The sequence below is a fragment of the Halyomorpha halys genome, unplaced genomic scaffold (genome assembly GCF_000696795.3).
Source record: "Halyomorpha halys isolate HHAL.00 unplaced genomic scaffold, Hhal_1.1 Scaffold265.1, whole genome shotgun sequence".
In the NCBI taxonomy this organism is placed as follows: Eukaryota; Metazoa; Arthropoda; class Insecta; order Hemiptera; family Pentatomidae; genus Halyomorpha; species Halyomorpha halys.
The window spans coordinates 672,217-693,703 of NW_027107765.1; the positions used below are offsets into that span (position 1 = coordinate 672,217).

Sequence of the window (21,487 nt, forward strand, 5' to 3'; positions counted from 1 at the left end):
TATATGCACGGTAAACTACTAACTCATCGTCATGATAATGGGTTAAGGATAATCCCTATTAGAATTATTCATATTATAACCTCTTTATTTTTATTCTATGCAAACAAGATTTGTTTCGTAATGAAACAAGTTGTTATTTTGTATTTTGAAACACACTCCCACTCAATGGATATGCGAAAGAATCCTGAATGACCAGAAAAAGCCAACAGGATGTTGGTTAAATACCAGCCCTGCCCTCATTAGCCTTAGGTGGAAATATTAGGATGTTTAATCAAATATACGGCCTTATAAAGGTATTTTTTTTTTTGTCCATCTCCCCTCCCTACTCCAAAGATGGTTTTTGGATCCACTACTGACTCGAGAGGTCAGTGAGTTCAGTTCTCACGCTCCAACTTCACAACTTTTCGTGACAGGAATCGAGTTTCGGTCATTCGACGCTTCACGACAGCAAGTTTAATTGGCTTTAATAATAAACACCATAAGCTTAATTAAACCATACATATACACTGAAACTTCTATCAACGGACCTCCTATATTGGGGAAACTTTTACAGCAAATCAAAACCTTCGAACCACCTATTACGGAAACTCTTCAATCCAGACTCGAAAGCATATATTTTTCCTATCAGCACATTTCACTTTTTTATATCAGACAACAGTAAAACAAAAAAAAGTATGCACAACTTACCGATTTCAGAACTGTAAAATAAAGACAGATGAAACGAAACGAAACCTCTAAATTGGCAAAGTAGCTGGTACATTATAAAATTGGTATGGTTTAACCTATAAACTTTCATCGTACAATTTATCGGTATTAGTAGAATATTATCAGATATTAGTTAATTTAATTATTAAGCATATAATATCTTTATTGACGTATGTTAGTGCTATGATAAATAGAAAATATACTGTTAAAGTTAACTGACCTGAATTGAAACAAATGATTCATGATGTTTAGTTTACATGTCAAAGCGTGTTAAATGGAGAAATATTTCCTTCTTTTAGCATGTTAAAATGATATAACACAACAGGGTTGAGAGCCTGTTAAATAAAGAGTGACGTCACGCAACAGACCAGCTGAGCTCGTCACCGTTTTGTTTGTTGTCGTGTTAGGTTACTTACTCGTAGTTTGTGTTTTTTTCTTTTGTCTTGTGTTTTGGACTTGTTAAAAAATACAATTAGTAGCCGAACTTTCACACTTCTGCTTTTCACTTATGTTGTAATAAATTACTGCAATCAAAACTTAGAAGTAAACAATAACCTGTAGTTTTGGATGGAAAGGTTACTAAACAAGCTGCACAGAAAATCCGCTAGGAGCTCTTAAGAATTTACCATTTAACATGACTTTAAATAAGGCTGCTCACAAGGCTTACTTATAACATTTGACATTTAACACAATATCATGAATACCCCTATTATTTACACCCAAATAATATAAATGTAAAATATACAATCTTAAATTATTAAAATCTCGTTTTGAGATCTCCTTAGTTCAAATAACTAACCCCCAAAAATTGGTTTCGGTGTGACAGCCTATCAAAAAAAAAAAAAAGTCCTACCAAACTAAAATTTAAAATTTAAAACGAGTAAATGTCTGAGATGTTACAGTATACTTTTAATAAAATCAGCTGACCGGAATTATTAATTTTTTAAATGTACAAGGATCCTATTACTAATTACTAATTTTTTGAATGCAAATAATTTGACAATAAACATAACATTTTCTATAGAAATTGGTTTTGATTGGATATTACTACTCGATAAAGTGTTGACTCTTTTCCACTAGTTTGTTACTAAGCCTGAATCATTTATAATTTGAAAACCTCAATCCTGTAAAAGTTTATTGACTCATCCTGAGGTAAAATGATTCATTGAGGCGGAACCGAAGGCGATGAAGGGGAACATTCAAATAAGGAGAGGAGGAACCTGAAGAAGACACAAAGAGGCTGGAAGGAAGGCACTCACCTCAAGCTCTGCCTAAAATTAGCAACCTCCATCTCTCTCCTGATTCTTTTGTATTTAAGGGTTAATCGATTTATATTTCGATTCTAAATTATACTCATAAATTAACGGTTATAGCATGATTGTATGTGCTTTTTAACCAGGCCTAATAAGCTTGTATTCAGAAACAGAACACTTTTAAAAATTTTCATCCTTACTAAATTAGTGAATTCCAAAGATCATTTATTTCAACCAGATATGTAGGGTGATGTCATTACCAGTCTTAACTATAATGTTTGTAACTATGAGCATGTCTATCTAGGTTGTCCATAATTTAGAACGCATAATTCCATATAGGTTTTAGTAATGGATATATGTTCTTTTGTTTTTTTTCACTTTTCAATAAAAATTTTCTCAGCTTCAAAATGGTAAATAGGATACCACGACTTGCTTAGGCATCGCTTCTGCCCCTTTGTTCTAAGAATGAACCATATACTCTCATTATTAAGACCAGTTTTGAACGTTGTTACAGTTCCTTGTATGGGGTCACAGTTACTATATTACTGTCGGTGAGTAAGGGTAATGTAAATATTTAGTAAAGAAGTGGTATGATTGAGTCTTGAAAGACTCCTGCATTTTTAAGAACCTGTTAGCTGTAAATTTTTCCGGGCAACACAAACTTATTTTTTCCAATGAAACATGATAATTTGTGGTAAGACCTCTCTCTATTCATTGACTTCTTATTTCAGACCATCTTTTGCTGAACAACATAGCATTGCTATGTTTGAATTGTAGTACTTCTGACAATTTTTTTATTTTTTCTATTTTTTATTTGAGGTATTCCATTGAATGCACAGTACACTGGAACTAATTAGTAACAACTCTAATAGCTCAGTAAAGAAATCTGACAGTGTAGCACTTATACGTCTAATTCTAAATAAAATCAAAACTTCTATTTGTCAGATGTGTTGCTTTCAAACAATGCAGTGAAATGATGTGTTATTTTTTATTATACTAACAATAAGTAATAAAGAGATCAAAATAAAAAAATGTATGTATATTTCTATTAGGCAATATAAGAATTATTTCAATAGCGGATAGACATTTTATTGTAGGTTTGGAAAAGTAGGCCTTACAGGCAGTAAACGGATATTATAGCCGGAGATCGGGAAGTCGGCCGCGAGAACGGAGACAAGTTCCTTATCATTAATGGTACTAGATTGCTATATTTAATGTGGTGAAATCTTAATTTAAATTTATTTAATAAAAAAATCTTCCATTAATAACTTTCTTTAATTGATCTCATTTAGATATTAGTCCAGATTATAAAATTACAATAATAGTTCAAAGAACCTTTGTATATAAATAATTGACCGTATAATTTCAAATAATGAAGAAAATGGTCAGGGTTGCAGTCAAAAGAGATACAAAAATAGTTTACAACTATTTATTTTCCGACGTTTCGCCCCACTTTGTAGAGATTCATCAGGGCTGTTCAAGTTGATAGCTTTGGCAACTGTGCCAATAATATATATTTTTGTCTAAAATTGTTAAAAGTTTAAATAATATGTTTAAAAATAAAGAAAATCTTTTTTTTTTTTAACTTTATTGTTACTAAGTTTTTCCATAGTTACAAAGCTACTAAATTATTAAAATTTTATCGCTATAATTCTTCCCGTGTTCATGAAATCTTATATTTTACTTCTCCATCTACAAGAGGCAGCAGTGAGCCCAGGACGAAATAACACAGTGCACTGTGCACGCAATACTTCATGCGATTTATTATATAATAAATAATAATTATTTGATAATATAATTTAATAATAGTTGTTCGAATAAAGTATGTATTTCTGTAATTTGAAACTAGAAAATAAAATTACACATTATATTATGCAAAATTGTATTATATTATAAATTTTGAATTTTTTTTTCTTACCTCCTTTATTATAAATAACAATATTAATATATATCTAAATATATACATACGTAACTGGTCCCCCCCTTTGTCCTATGGCATTATAAGGGGTAGAATTTAAAAATTTATTGAATTTAGAATATCAATTTCAACTGTTCTATATCACTTTTGAAGTATTTCTTAAAAATGAGAAGAGGGGACTTTAAGATAATTAAATATTTAAAAAGAAATATTGAAATTGGAAAACATTATTATACCCTCCACTTCCGCCATCCGTGACAGCTTCACTTATCTCAGGTACAAAAGAGACAATTTCCACCGTTTTTCAATTTCAGGCGCTTTTCAAATACTGCTCGATTAAACTATCTTAAAGTGCCCTCTTCCCATTTTAAGCAAATATTTCAAAAGTGATATAGGACCGTTGCTCCCTGGTGGTCTTAGTGAGGCAGGTCCGACGGGGAAGAATGAGTTTTTTTGTGTTCTCTCTTTATGATCTCCTCTTGTGAGATTGTGACATGTCGTACATCGACCACCCTATCTGCTATAAGTTTCTGTATTAAATGTGAGATAATTAAAGCTACCACGGAAGGCGGGAGAGGAGGGTTTCACGCCGTTTATCAATTTCAGGCGCTGTCGTGTTCTTGATATTAACTATTTTTCTACAAGATACAAAAAAAAAAAAAAAAATCAACTACTTGACGAACAACCATGATTGCAACCGTGATTGCAATAATGGTCCGAAATTATATTTATTAGTTGTACCGGACCGATCGCATTTACTAATTACAGTCAAATATAATTGCAATTATGGAAGAAGATAGTTGACCGTATGAAGTAGATTGTAGGAAGATAGTCCGAGTATCAAAATAGTAAAAGAGAACTATTTATTGTTAACCAAGGTTTCGCCCCACATTGCAGGGCTTCGTCAGGACAAAATGAAATATCAAGATATAAGATACTAATATTATATAATTGACACTACATTAAAATAAAAAACATTTCAAATCAACTACCATGTTTATAAAGTACATAAAATAGAAATAAAGATAATAATATAAAAGAATATACTTGGTGGACTAGAAAGTTACTAATAAATGCATCCAGGACCCTGTTTCACAATGAAAGCTAATAGTATTGGTTCATAGTACAAGTATAGAAACAACGGTGGTAATTACACTAATATTTATTTGTTTTCATAATAGGGAGGACTATTAGTGATATTACAGGAGTTAAAAAGTTACTAATGTACAAGCCAGTGTAATTATATTAAGTTAAATCGACAAGGCTAATAGCATTAGTCTGTACTTCATTATGAAATAGGGCCCAGTTGTGATAAAGTTCTAAATGCAGATCTAGTGTAATAAAAGAAAACAATTTATTGTTAACCAGCGTTTCTAACGACTATTCTACTACATTTTATTAGTCTAAATCTGTATTTAGAACTTTATCACACTTGGTTGTATTTATTTGTAGCTAGTTTCTAGACCACCTACTAGTATACTGCCTTTTATTACTATTATTTCTTTTCTATATACTTAATAAACATAACAATTATTTTGAAACTTTATTTTAATATTCTGTCAATTCTATAATGTTTGTATTTTGATTTTTTATTAGCCCTGATGAAACCATGCAAAATGGTTAACAATAAATAGTTTTCTTTTACTATTTTGACACCTTTATTGATCGCCTCCCGGACTACCTTCCTACAATATTATATCAATTAGTTTTTCCTAACACTGGCTAGACTACACAATTAACACTTTTTTTAATCGTTACACTGCAAACTACATACATATTTATTAAATAGACCACACTATCAAAATATGATAAAATAACTTGATATTATTAGCTATAAATAAAAAAAATAATTTTTTTTGGCTGTTCAACCGTTCGCTTTGAAGCCCTGCAAAGTGGGGCGAAACGTCGGACATTAAAATAGTTTTATACTATTTGTTCTTTTTTTGACCGCAACCCTAACCATCTTATTATATTAAAAAAAATGTTATTTGAATTTATTTGTCCTACAAACTTTTTATTCAGAGATCTTCACAGTCTGTTGTTATCGGACTCGGAAGGCCACGTGGATTTCACCTTTCAAAGCTTTGAACAACATTTTCGGGCGTTAAAAATGAAAAAAAAAAAATTAATGCATCTTTATGCAAAAAGCTGTTTCATAGTATCATTAAAAACCATTTAAACTGCGACATAAAGAAATTAATTTATAACAATTTAACGTTAAATTGATTGATATATAACTTCTTCTTCTTTTTTTACTGGCAAAAGAGGTGCATGAAGCTTCCCTTGGCCTGCTCAACGGCCGCCAACCATCTTTCTCTATCTTCTTTAAGGGTAACTGGGATCCTCAGTTGTCGCAGATCCTGCCCCACAGCATCCCTCCATCGGCCCTTCGGCCTACCACGTCGCCGCACACCATCCGGAACATAACTGTACAGTTTATGAGCCACTCTTTCCTAGCTCATCCTCATTATATGGCCAAGCCATTTAGGCCTCTGTATCCTTATGTACGAGGAGATGCTATGCCTTAGATTCTCCTCAGAATTACTCTTTCAAACCTGTCTAGCAGGTTAATGCTTTTATTGCTTAGGTTCTAAGTAGTTGTACACAGTATGTGACCACTGGCCTTATCAACGTTTTATACAGAGTGAACTTGGTGGTACGGCTAACAAGTTTGCTTTTGATTAGCGATATATAACTTATATATCATAAATAAATATATAAATAAATAATATAACATAAATAATAATAAATAAATAATCTATTATAAATAAAAATAAATAACTTTTTTCATTAGATACACAATTTTATTAATATATTTTTGAGGTTGAGGATCAGTCAGGCGTAAAACTGCATTGAGACGACTTGATTGTTTGTGTCATTAACTTTATTTTAATGGTGAAAAAAAACAGTTTTAAGAAAAAAAGAATATAGTTAACTTATTATTATTAAATTTACAGAATTTTAATAAAGAGAAATATTACATTTATTGTATACATTTTAGGTTTGTTTTTTTTCACTGCGTTCAGTATGCGAACAATAAGTTCGGGTTTTACTATTAACTGATCCTCAATAATAAATCTCTCCAATATAAATGAATCACAATACATATGAAAGGGTAACAACTTAAGAACTTCTTTTTTATATAGACACAAGCTAAATTGTACAAATAAATTTCCAATGTACTTATATATGTTGTTGGTAAAACACCTAAAAATCTAGGAGGCTATATCAAAAAAAGATGAATTACTTTATAAGAAGTTTTAGGTATATAAAATTATACGTATATAATATATATTTGTACGTAATATATTGTAATAATAATGTACTACAGCCATTGTAAATCCGAACTTATATACACATATAATAAACACCTTAATATGGCGACTTCACGTTCATCATTTTTTAGGATCTGTATTTAATTTTTCTTCAATCTAAAAATAATTTAAACCGTACATTAAAGTATGAATTGATTTTTGTCAAATGGTTAATAACATTTTTCTCGACTTACAAGGTATAACACCTTAACCGACAATACGTGTTTTATTATAAATTTTCGCATTCCATAAAAACAACAATTAATATAAAATAACTTCCTCATGCTCTGAGAAAATGGAGGAGGAATTCAGAATAAAACAATGGAAACAAACTACAAAAGCTTCTTCATTTTTATAAAAATTAAATATAATTTGCTGATTATCTTCATTTCCTCAGCAACCTGACGAAAGAATAATTTATAGTTAATGACCCATGCATACATGCATAAAATACATATATTCTTCATAATTAATATAAAATTTCGTCAATGCTGTTATATATTTCGCAAAAAATCGTAATATGGTCCATAATAATCACTTTTTCAGAAAATAAATTACCTGCAAATTATTTTTGAAATTTTGGGTTTCCAATTATATTTTATGACATATGTGCTTTTAAAAGCTGCGGCACTCTTCATAAAGTGAGAAAACAATAACCCATTCAGTAGTTGCCCTGCCCGGTGCTCTCTTTATGCCGGGTTTTATAATTAATTATTTATAAATTATAAATTAATTATTTGAACTAGTGGGGTGTCTATTACCGGTTTATATAATTTATGATTTGGTTAGTAAAAAATGAAGAAAAGTCCCTCTTTGTAAATATGAACTTTTTTTAACGTTTGTTCCTTTTTTTATATTAAATAAATTATTTATTATTAATCACCCATCGTTTTTCACTTGTCCAGAAATTAATTTAAATTTACTATCTCTAATTTTAAGATCCTCCATGTCTTAAATTACTCGGGACCCCCTAGTTGTTTAAATAAGAACATGTGCATTACCCGTGCATTATCCCGTGGGATCTTAAACTTTTAGAATAAGATTTTTTTTTTTAATTTTATTTAAAATCCTTCGTAAAATCCTAAATGCTCCCTACTTTGTCACAAATAAAATCATCCACAAAGACCTTAATGTTCCATTTGTAACCGATCTAGCCCGAACCAGATATCAATCCTTCCATTTCAAACTCCCTAACCACTCAAACCCATAAGTTTCTAATCTTGCTTCCTCTTTTATTCCGGACAATCTTCCGAGGCGTCTGAAAAGAAGGTGGCTTCGCGACCTTATATTGTAAAATGTTTTTAGAGTGCTACCATTGCGAGGTTTCTCTACATGGTTGTACCATACCATTATGATTTCCTCAAATTTACTTGATGTATTTATGTACAGTTGTAAATATCAATAAATAAATTTAAAAAAAAAAAATTTATTTGAAGTTTAACGTCATATTCTCCAACTTAGGGAAGAAAAAAATGGTTATCCTACAGGTTACTAACGCCAAAGGGGGAAAGTTAAGATTTATTTAGAGGATTTGTAATAGTACAAGAGCCCAAGAGGAGAAAAAAGTCAGCTATTTCACCCCAATTTTTGATTACTTTAATCAAAACTAGGCATAATTACTTGTCAAAATTGATGAGTTTCTCTTGTATACGTAGGGCAGACTCATCAATTATAGAGGAGTAAAAAGTGCTGCTGGGAAATGAAATTGTTGTCCGCGTTCTATGGAGAAGTTCCGTAATACAGGAGAGCAAAAGTATGCAATTTGATGGCTTGACCTGAAAAAAATTCTGCAATAAAAGAACATTCCGTTGTGAAAGGGTGTCCGTGAAGACAAGATTCACTATATCATTATTATATTAGATAAAAAATGTGATATAGGTATATAAGTTAATACTCACACTGTAATTCAGATATAAGCCACTCACTATTTTTCATTGTCTGTCATAGTGTTCAATTTGTAGATTCACTTTATTTACTTATTTTTTCAGTTTTTTAGACACTACTTGCATATCTTATATTATACATATCTTCTTACCTACATGATATTATATTTCATCTGTCACTGTTTTCAATCTACTACCATACAATTCCTGGATTATCAATCAATTAAAATTTTGTACTATTCAATTATCAGTTATCAATTTTTTATCATTTATGATTTAATTCTATATTTTGTATAGTTCTAAATTTGTTTGTATACTATTCCTTTTCAATTGTATGTTGCTCTAAATGTTTTTGTTATCTCTTTTTCTTTTGCTATCTCTCTATAGCCCTGATGAAGACCTGAAACTCAGGTCGAAACGATGACATAAAATAAATAAATATGGTTTTGTTTATTTATGTTGTTCTTTGCTGACCGCACCCCCCCAACAAACTTCTCCAATAATTAAAAAATGTGATTGTGCTCAATAACAAAGATGTCGGATATTTCCGTTACTGTTCGTGCTTTCATTTAGGACCCTTCCTCTTGAATTGGAGAAGATCCTCCAGAAGGTCGTGGTTCCGGAACCTGGAAGCGAAGCTAAGTAGAGCATAAGAGGCCAAGAGCCGCTGTCCGATTTGGCTAAGGGGCAATTATAGCTTTCTGCGGTATAATCAGCTCTAACTGTTCCCTGTAACGGCAATGAACCTTTGGCTTGAGGGCGGAATGATAATAGCTGGATAAGCGATCTACGGAGCTGGCATTTTCATTGTACGAAAGAGAATCTACAATTGTATAAACTTAACTACTATCTGGTGATGATGTCAAACAACAAGAATTAGTAGTGTATAGTTCCCTCTTTGTATAGGACTTCTAGATATAGCTAATATATAAAAAACAATAATATTTGTTTGATAGTACTTTATGCACAGCCATACCGTTCATCTAATTGTCATGGGGATTTTTGCTAAATGTTCAGGATTTTTCAGGGAAAATTATAGCCTAGCCCAATTTTTTGGTGAAAAAGTGTTATTAGAAAAATTAAGCATTTATGTAGAGTACCTCAAAAAGTATACATTTTTTCCCCAAGGTTATTACGTGCCAATCGATTAGTCTCTTTCTAAATAATAAATAATAATAATATTTACAGAGGATATTTGGCCAAAATTTTGCATCAGGCCCTGGCAATAAAGTACATGTTAATTGAGAGCCCATACTACAAGTACCACCCAAACAGACTCCTCCAAAAAGGTCCTCTCAAGCTCTATTAGAATGAATCAATAATTACGGACCATACAGTACGCCATAATAAACCAGACATCCTCCTTATTGATCTAAGAAAAAACAAAGCGGGACTTATTGATGTCGGAATCCCCAACGATAATAATATAAGCTCCACTGTGGGAGAAAAACTAAGGAAATATCAGGAATTGGCGATTGAATTGAAGGAACTGTATCACTTGGAGGGAGTTACCAGTACTCCAATAATTATATCCACTAATGGTCTCGTACCAAAATCCACAGTGGCAGGCGTGAATGGTTTGGAAGTGCTTCTTGATGTACTAAGAGAGGCTCAACAGTCGGTTCTCTTAGACACAGCACGTATAGTGCGAAAGGTTTTAAATATTTGAAAAAAGAAAATAAATAAATAAACAAAATATGAAGGGGTTGGACTTCTAGGATTGGACTTCTTTGACTTCTGCATACATCCTACCAGTGATGCCCCTCCAAACCCAACTTCGCTAAATCAGTTATACAGCAATCAAGAAAAGTCCATCTTTGTAAATATTATCTTTATTTAACGTTTGTTACTTTTATAATATAAAATAAATTTTTGACTTGTTTAATCACCTACAGTTTTACATCCAGAAAATAATTTAAATTTTCCATCTAATTTTAAGATCCTCCATGTCTTTAATTGCCCGGGACCCCCTAGTTGCTTAAATAAGAACCTGTGTATTACTCTATATCTATAAATAATTCTTTTATTCTATATGCAAAGTGGATCGCAAATCCCGTGGGATCTTAATATTTTAGAAATAGGGTTTTGTTTTTTAAGTTTTATTTAAAGTTCATATTCTCCAACGGTCGGATCCGAACCAGCACTTTCTGACACGCTTTATTTATTTTATTTTATTATTTTTTTTTTTCTGATCACTCTAAAACATAAAAACATGAAATTAGTAGGTTTCATTAAGTATGGTTACATAATTCGAATTGGTCACTACCTTTTTCTACTATTGGTACTTGAAAGTGTATATTGAGATACTAATCTGGAAAAAAAATCTTATCTTTAAAAGAAGCTTCTAAAGTAAGGGTTTCAGAAGTAGATTAAAGTAATCCTTTACCTCAGAAAAATTCTTACCAATGCTTATTGAAAAAAAAAATCAGTGATTCATATTGTAACCAATAAGTATCATAGTCGTTCAATCCAAAGGGAATTAGGTAATAAACCCTATTAAACAAATTATTATTTTATTATAAATCAACAAAAGTTTTTGTTATTGATAAATTTATTTTATGAAGTATTGGAGCTTTATTGGCAGTTTAGTATTCTTAAATTTAGTGTTGGAATAGTTTAGCCAGAAACATATAAATAAACAAAGAGAAGGCAGGTGAAAAATATATTTAATTAGAAAGAGCGAAATTGGTACCTCGTTAAACATTCGAAGATATTTTTTTAAATATCCTATTCATCATTCTGACAGCAATCATTCTACATCTAGACTGACATGACTGACTTGAATTACGAAGGCCTCTACATTATCAGTTTCACTGAAGTTTAATTATAAATGAAATATGGAATAGTAAGAATCTTGTTTAATGTCTGATTTGATTCGTAATAAACAGAAAGCCTTGTTATTTCGGCATTTACCTGCAATAATAAAGTGTAAAACGTGATGTAATAACGGAATCGCAGCCTCTCTTCCACCATCTCAGTATCCCCTCCACTTCTCATTCTCATGATTACATTTCGAAATTTTCTAGTTAATCCTTCAGTATTACCTCGACACGGTCAATCAGAACATCAATCTTTGGTTTCACTGCCAATCTGACTGTCCGTGTTATTAATGAATGTAAATCACTGGTGGATCGATATAGAGTGTCGCCCTCTTGGTAAATGTAAACAAAAAACGACTTTTTCCGAAAACTGTATTCTATTATATGTACAGTAGATAATTTTTTTATTTTGCTAAGTACATCATCGTGTATTACACCACCAATGACGGACCAGATTACTATAAAAATCGTAACGCCAACTACCACTCAAACCCTGATCACTGTTCTTATATTTAAAACAATCCTCAGGCCACTGGTGATCTACGGTTGTGAAGTCTGGGGAGCGGCATCCTTCACGAAAAGGAAAAAACTACAATCTTTTCAAAATAAAGACCTAAAAATCGCAGTTAATGCTCCTTGGTTCATAAGAAATAGCCAATTGCATCGCAAATTACAAGTGGAGTCAATAGAGGATTATATCAAAAAACGGTTCATGAAGTTCCACTCCCAGTTACCGACAGTTAAAGGAGCAGTGACCTAAAACCTGGGAAACCCAACCTCAACCCGAAGACTAAAGCCCAGAACTGCTGCAGAACATTCTTTTATAAATTTTTAATAAATATAAAATTAATTCATAATCACACTACCTCTATTTACATATTATTATCAACGGTAATTCATTCATTTTTTAATTGAATTAACGGTAATTCATTCATTCATTTTTTTTTCTCTTTTCTTCATTCTTCCCTTTTTCAAATTAACTTGTTTCTTTTTACTATTAGAAGACAATCGTTTGTTTTATTTAAGTGTACCAAAATCATTATTTTCTGTTATTAATTTTACTTTCCTCTTTTATTAAGAAGAATTATTCTTATCTATTTATTTTGGTTTTAATAAGAACATTATATATAGTTAGGGGTGTCATTTGTATGACTATACCCCCTCATAATCAACTGTTAAAAAATACATATAATATAAGTTATATCAACCATGTAAGGCCCACCAGGCCGATCTGGTATAAAAAAAAAAAACAAAAAAAAAAACCCTGATCCATGCCTTTATCAGGTTCGTACTAACGACAGATGGCAAACGAATTATTCCTGAATTATCTTAATGTATTCTATTATTACTTCACCCGATTTATCTACTTGCTTATCCTACCTATAAATATTGTATTATTCTGTTAAAGTATTTTACAGTAATGTAGAACTAAAATGAGTTTCATATTGTTACAGGAGAAGCCAGAGCGATACACCAGCAGCTTTTACCTGCGATTCCAGGCTACGTCCCGGTCTACATCCAGCAGGGTCCGGACGTAGAGGTGATCTACGAAACGGGAGGGAAAGTGGCCGTCCATGACTCGGAAAAGGCAGCCAAACCTGTGGAAGATGCGCAACAACAGAAGGTAGGCGAAGAGGTACAGCAGGAGATATCTAAGGAGGAAGGAGCACCCGTGCAAGAATCAGACGAACCGCGCCCTCTGGAGCCGGCCAAAGTGGCGCAGGACGACAAAAGCACACACGAAGATCACGGTCTAGAGGAAGTGCCGAAGAAAGTGGGAACCGGATCCGCGGTCTTAGTCCCCGGTTACCAAGCGGAACCCGTGGCCAGCAAGTGAACTCCGTCCCAACTCCATAATGTTAATTTATTCAATCAAAATGTCATCTTCATTGTAACTCCATCTAGTCCTCGACACAAATACATGTCTCATCTTATTTATCATCAAGTCTATCAGTCTTTTATTTATTATCTATCATCACCATTACTCTGTACCTATACACCTCAATAGTGATCAAGTCTATCTCCCTCCCAGAGCTAAACAAAATTGTACAAGAGTACGACTACTTTACTAGTATTCAAAATGATTGAGTACAAAGTAAAATACTTATTCTCAAAACAAGTGCATATTAGCAATAATCACTCAATAAAATGTTAATTACGAGTAAAGTAATGTTATTATCATTTAGTACTTGGAGTACATTTTAAATACAATATATTTTTCTTGTGTCCGAGACCAAGAAAATAATACTAATAATAATAAACTCGTAGACCAGCAAGGCTCCGAAGACGCAGGTTGCTCTGGTATTCAATGCCAGAGTTTGTTAAGGTTGTCAACGGCTGTACAGGGTTGGAAATTACAGGCTCTTAAAGAATTATTTTCATAGCAAAAAATGAAAACAAAATTAAACTAATTGAAGATACCAAAAACAAACTCGTATTTTATTGAAAAAATTCTTAGGGCCTAATAAAATCTCACAAATTTCAATAATATAACAGTAATAACAGTAAATAACAAATCAGTCAACGTTTTGCAGTTTCAGGCATCATCAAATCTGAAAAATTACATAAATTTCAACCTAGGACAGCACATCTCATATCAACAGCCCAAAAATGTATTAACTAATAGATGTATATTAATTAGATAATTACCAATAACTCCTAAAGTATAACCAGTAGCTGAAATATTACCATATAATTCTTTATAGTGCATTGAACAAGCTTTATTTTGTATTGGTTTATTCTTTATGTTCTGTATTTTCCGATATACAGTTTTTCAAACATCAATATTTTTTTCCAAACAATTAAGAACATTAAATGAATTTATTTTAGCCAATATCATGGAAACTAATATCCTTGGGAAAACAATTATTATAAATTAATTTATGGTGCATGTAGCAAGCTTCAAATTGAGCCTTACTAGAACTCTTTACGTTTAGTATTCTGGGATACAGTTTTTCAAACACCAATAACAATGAGGGACATTTTATGAATTTATTTTCGGACCATCCTTCGTTAAATCTTCAACGCACCTTATTTTTCACAAATAAAATCATACATAATGACTTTAATGTTCCATATATAACCGATCTAGCCTGAACCAGATATCAATCCTTCCATTATAACCTCCCTAACCACCCAAACTCACTAGTCTCTAATCTTGCTACCTCTTCCATTTTAGACAATCCTCTGAGGGGCCTGAAAAGAAGATGGCCTCGATAACTTCTAATGTATAAATGTACTTAGAGTGCTAGCAATGAGTAGTTTCTGTACATGTATAAATCATACCATTATAATCTAACATCATATCTACCAGATGTATATTAACCTAAATACAGTTTCAAATATCATTAAATAAAAAACAAATGTTGCTAATCATGAAATTGATCATAATAATTGATTGATTGGAGAAAATAGTTGGGGGATGCGGTCAGCAAAGAATAACATAAATAAATTTTAAAAATATTTATTTATGCCGACGTTTTGACCTGAGTTTCAGGTCTTCATCAGGGCTATAAAGCAAAAGAGATAACAACCACCATTTAGAGAAACATGTAATTGAAAAGAAATAGTATACAAACAAATTTGGAATTATACAAAATATTGAATTGAAAAATAAAAAATAATTGATTGATAATCATGGAATTAGACGGTAGCAGATTGATGACAATGAAAGACGAAATATAATATTATGTCTCTCTAAATGATGGTTGTTATCTCTTTTGTTCTATAGGCCTGATGAAGACCTAAAATCAGGTCTAAACGTCGGCATAAATAAATATTTTTTTGTTTATTTATGTTTTTCTTTGCTGACCGCAACCCTCCTCTCTGACCATCTTCTCCAATCAGTAATCTACGGTCAACTATCTACACCTCATTAAAAATAATAACAATGAACGTTATTCATAACTGCTGAAGTTGAATCTCGCCGAAAATCTGGAAATATTTTTCCCTAGCTACACAAGACCTTTGATGAGGATTATTATTCCAAGAATAATCGTCACTTATGTATATCCGTTATTTTTATTTAGGTTGGAGTCGACGCTAAACATTGCTTTGCCTTACCTCATAGTTTTCTATTAAATAAATTAAATCTGTACCTCTAGGATCTATTAAGGATCACGTTTGCAGTATTTTGTAAGGAAGTACTGTTTCTTGACCAACGGTTGTGCAAGAAGGTGATTTGGTCAGAACTACGTTTGACCACCAGATTTTTAATCAATTAAGAGTCTACATTTCATGAGGCTGAGTGAATCCCGGAGTGCTATCTTCCACAGCGGTAACGCAGTAAAACAGAAAATCTATCACCGCCGGATTCGATACCGAGTACTTAGAGACAGTAATCCAATGTCTTGCCAATGAATCACCCGCTCCCATTTTTCTATTATTAGCCAAAAATTTATCTAGGCCCAAAAAATAAATATTGCTATACAAATATCTATGATGATTTTGGTTCAAGCATTCAGTTGTATGCTTCGAAAATCAAAATCATCCAATTTAGGCTAATAAGTACAAATATGCAATTTTATGCCAAAAAAAAAAATTCAAAATCAGACAATTTATTCCAAAAACAGCAAAGAATTTAATATTGAATTTCATATATCCTGGACTGGATAGATAGTAGGTTTAAAACTTCAAACGAATAAAATTTTCATTAAGATAGAATTCTCTACTTTGATATTTTAATAGCTCACGGAGGGATTTCGGTTCGTTTACCACCCACTCCAATTATTGGACTACACTAGAATTAATATCCAACACAGGAATGAATAACAGAGGTTTTATCTCAAATAATTCGAGTATTAATTTTATGTTTTGCATTGCATTAATAATTATTTGAATTTTTATGGATCACTGACAAATTTGTAAATGAAATGATGATGAAGTAGTTAAAACTCAACAATTGCAACTTCGTTTAGAAAAAAAATCTGAAAAGTCAAGCAGTAACTCCAAAACGCACTGTTTACATCTCAACTCATCCCGGTGAAAACCTGCAAAGTGGCTCGAAACGTCGGTAATCAATAAATAGTTGAAAACTGTTTTTGTTCTTAATAAAAAAGACTAGAGTAGGCCAGAGATCATTACATGAGTAATTTAATTACATCTTCAACTACATGTTTTAGTTGTACTAGAATTACTCTAAGACAACCGTTGAATCTTTGAAAACATTACAAATTATTATTTTCAGGAAAAATTACACTTAAGTAATTGCAATCACAATTACAATTACTTCTTGCCCTGTAGTATTGCAATTACAATTACAATTAAATGTAATTTAACTCATATGTGAATCCAGTATATTTGAACATATTCTTATGGGTATAAAAAAATAAATCGATACACAAGCGCTCAATCGTAAAATCGATATTCAGCATCTTCGAAAACGTATAAGTAAGCCGCAACATATCAATAAATCTGTAAGCTAGCACGTAATCTGAAAGTGAATATAATTTTCATATTTTGGAGCCATTGTATAACAAATATTTTTCCATTTAGGTGTAAGGTATTTATAATTAAAATAACAATTACTTGGAATTCTGGAGAAAAAAAATTAAAATTATATAAGAATGTAATTGGTAACTGCAATTACTTTGGCTAAGCTACAGTTACAATTACAATTTCTGTAATTCTGAATTATATTAAATACTTTTTAACCAACTCTGCCTGACCATCTTCTTCAAAAGAAACACTTGCTTGGAAATTAGATCTCAATTCTTATATTATACCCTACTGTTGCCAGCTTGCTCTGGAATATTCCCATAATTAATAAAAACAAAAAATATTCTCAGAACAATTGAATTTTTAATGAAGCCAGTATTTCTGAATTAGTATTAGAATACTGGAGAAAATATACTTTTTTTTTCTTTTATTTATTTAATGTATTTTACAACTGTACAAAATAATAAATACAATAAGTAAATTGGATGAATGTTTCATTTACACTTAAAAAGGGAAGGAACCACCCATTGGCGGTACTTCAAGTATTAATTTAAATTATAAGGTCCCGTGGCCATCTTCTTTTCAGACGCCTCGGTGGATTATCAGGGATTGTTATGGATGAGAGATTAAGAACTAATGATTTAGGATGGGTAAGGATTTGGAATGAAAAGACACATATCTGTTTAGGGCCAATTCTGGAACGAATGGGTTAAGATTTGTTTTGGGTAAGTTTATTTGTAACGTAATAAGGAGCATCAAGGATTATAAGGATTGGATGCCGGTGGAATTAGATAGTTCGGTAGAGCCCCAGAGTTCAATTCCATATGTCCAAATTGGTCTGATTATTACAGTGTATAATAGTTTTTTGTAGTGAATGGGAAGATTAGAGCGTTTTCAAGTAGGTGTTGTAGCAATCGAAATCTACGAACAGTTTCTTGTCGTTTCAGTCTTGTATGTGGATTTCAAGTAAATCTCTTGTCAGGTTGGAGTCCTAAGTATCGATATATAAACTTAAATTAAAAAATAAAATAAAATGGAAGGTTAAAATTGTATTTGGAACAAAGTAGTCGATATTTTTAGTTCTGTATACTTTATTTTTTATTAATTCTTCATTTAGTTCATTTTCACCATATTTTTATATATTTACTTTTATATAAGAAGTAAAAAATATTTTTGGAAAGTGTTCTTAACAGTTTTTCTGGATTAACTCTATAGGAAGTTTAGTGAGTCAATTCATAAATTTTTTTTTCTTTTGAGGTTAATGACTTCCAATGTAATGAATTTTTTTTTTTAAATTATCACCACATGGTACAACGTTTCGGGACCACTGTCCCATATTCATGCACCTTAAACCTCATAATTTCTTCTAGGAAATCATGTCACAATTTGTCCTTTCAAAAATTTCATTAAATTGGAAGTCATTAACCTCAAAAGAAAAATTTTTTTATGAATTAATAATTTTTAAAATATCAACTACCAGCTGACAAGAATGTTCAAACCGCTTTGGACTAGTCAAATTTAAATCCTAAATTCATCTCCAAAAACTTCTATTAAACTAGAAGAGATACATAAAGGATCTCTCCAGATACAAACTCTGATATAGCTAGCTCACGATGTCTGTGGTTTAAAGATGAGATAATCTCATATTCAAGATCCTCAATTTTTACTAGCACCGTTACTTTGACCCCATGTTTTTTGTTTTGTTTTTCATTTATTATTATTCTTCCCTCTCCACCCTTCCTTCCTCCTAGCAAGTTAGTTTCTTGAAAAACTCGTTTTCCATCATCACATACTTGATCCCGAAGGTTCCTTTAACAGGTTTTTTTTTAATTAATTTTTTATTAAACTCACTTTTATAGAAGAATTACAAAATATTTTCACAAAGTTTTCATTGCCTTTTTTACTTGCGATTACAAAGTCGTAAAGAGTTCCAAGGCTTATTATCAAATTTCTTTGCAAGAATTATTCTTTTATTTCTATTTTGATATTGTTTAGATTATATCCTTTTTAGTTTTTCAGCTAGGTCCCATTCTTTATACGGTTTATACAGCTGTCATCGCAACCCACCCTAACACAGTCCTAACAACATACGCTGATGACACATGTATACTGTATGTAAACAACGACCCAACTATTGAAGAATGGTGTCAAAACTGGAGAAACAAAATAAATCCTGACAAATCTCATCAGATCACCTTTACTAACCGTCGTAAACCTCTACTCTCCTGTCCTACAGTATCCTTTCTAAATACTCCACTAACACCTGTTAAACAGATTCGATACTTAAGACTTCATCTTGCCAAGATACTTACTTGGAATCAGCATACAAGACTGAAACGACAGGAAACTGCTCGTAGATTTCGATTGCTACAACACCTACTTGACAAACGCTCTAAGCTTCCCATTCACTACAAAAAATTATTATACACTACGATAATCAGAACAATTTTGGCATATGAAATTGAGCTCTGGGGCTCTGCCAAACCATCGAATTCCTCCCGTACCCAATCCAAAATCCTACGTGAAATCCTTGATGCTCCTTATTACGTTACAAATAAATTCATTCACAAAGACCTTAACATCCCATTCGTTGCAGATTTGGCCCAAAACAGATATGCGTCTTTTCATTCCAAACTCCTAACCTATTAATTCTTGATCTTTTATTCTTAACATCTGAAAAGAATATGGCCATGGGACCTTCTAATTTAAAAATGCTTGAAGTACCACCTATGGGTGGTTCCTTCCCACGATTTTCAAGTGTATATGAAACATACAACATAATTACTTATTGTACAGTTGTAAATCATATTAAATAAATAAATAAATAATTAATAAAAAAAAAGTTTTTCAGCATTTCGAGACCATTTCCCAAGATTCCTGCTACGTTTTCTACCAAATTTTCGGTTATTTTTATTATTTTCGAAATCTGACGATGTATCAGCATTAATACGGTAACTCTCCCTTAATTAGGATAAAAAAAGCGTATCACTTTCGCTATGTTCTATTTATCTTGACATTTTTATACGCTTACAATAAATATTTTTTATTATTTTAAAAAGTCGAGAGTTTTTACAGTTATTAAAGAAAATTTAATTAATATTTTTGATAACACAATAATTTTAAAAACACATCAATGTAATATTTTTTTGTTTTAACCCAAGTAAAGATATTTCAAATTAAAATACTAAAAATACTAGAAGTAATAGTTACAGTTACTATGAATTTGTTGTTTTTTCGGTGAACTTATTCACAATGGCTATTATTATACAATATACTCAGAAGCTATTTAAAAAAGATCTGTCTGACCTACAAAAAAGGAATTTATCACTACAATGTGTTGAATTTTACTGTTAACTGTGACAAATAATTTTAAATTGTAATTTAATGTGAAAAATTGACTAATTAGGATAATTTCAGGAATGATATAAATTACCTGGGCAGAATAGCCCGCATGAAGTAGTTTTTTAAATAATTTGGTTCTAAAATTGTGTTAAGATGGTCCTTGAGGATTGAGGAGGTGGACGAAACGTCAGACTTATAAAGGAATAAAAATGTTTTGAGACTAAAATGGATAAAATTTTATTTATTTAAACAAGAAGAATGTTATTTATTTCATCAAAATTCACAAAAATCAGAAAACATCGAAAAATTGACTTAACCGCATTGGTTTCTGAGCGACTCCCATAACCTGCCCTGCGCCTCGTTTAATTTATTAAATAATTTCTTTATTAATTTTTTTTTTTTTTGTATTTCGTTTTTTCTCACGATTTCTTCATTTGCAGAACATTAGGAACAGAGATATTTAGGTAACAAAAATAACCATAAAATGTATTATATAACTAAACTGCTCAATGAATCTAATAGTTTGGCTAAATTCAGGGAAGTATTTAAAGTTTGAATAATTTAAACAAAATTGTAACCCTGTAACTCGACTTATACTGCCATACGGCAAACAAAGTCAGTATGTAATTTGTATATATACTCTGTATTATCATATATTTGTAATTGTAATTATATATCAATAAAGAGGTTTTGAAAATAACAAAAACAAACAAAATTGTAGCAACTTGAAGTCATCACACCACCACCATCACCAGCCAGAATGGCCCTTCCCAATTTCTTTGAAGCCCCCCAGCTATCATGCCACAAATATATAACT

At 31.4% G+C, this 21,487-nt stretch overlaps 1 protein-coding gene across 1 annotated transcript in view; it reads left to right on the top strand.

Annotated features, from left to right (window-relative positions):
- Positions 1 to 13,840, top strand: part of LOC106680490 (uncharacterized) — a 20,071-nt gene extending 6,231 nt beyond the window's left edge. The window contains exon 2 of the mRNA XM_014420235.1: positions 13,347 to 13,840. Within this exon, the coding sequence (XP_014275721.1) occupies positions 13,347 to 13,729 (383 nt within the window). The 3' untranslated portion in view covers positions 13,730 to 13,840. The remainder of the gene's footprint in view (positions 1 to 13,346) is intronic.
- Positions 13,841 to 21,487: the final 7,647 nt, after the last annotated feature.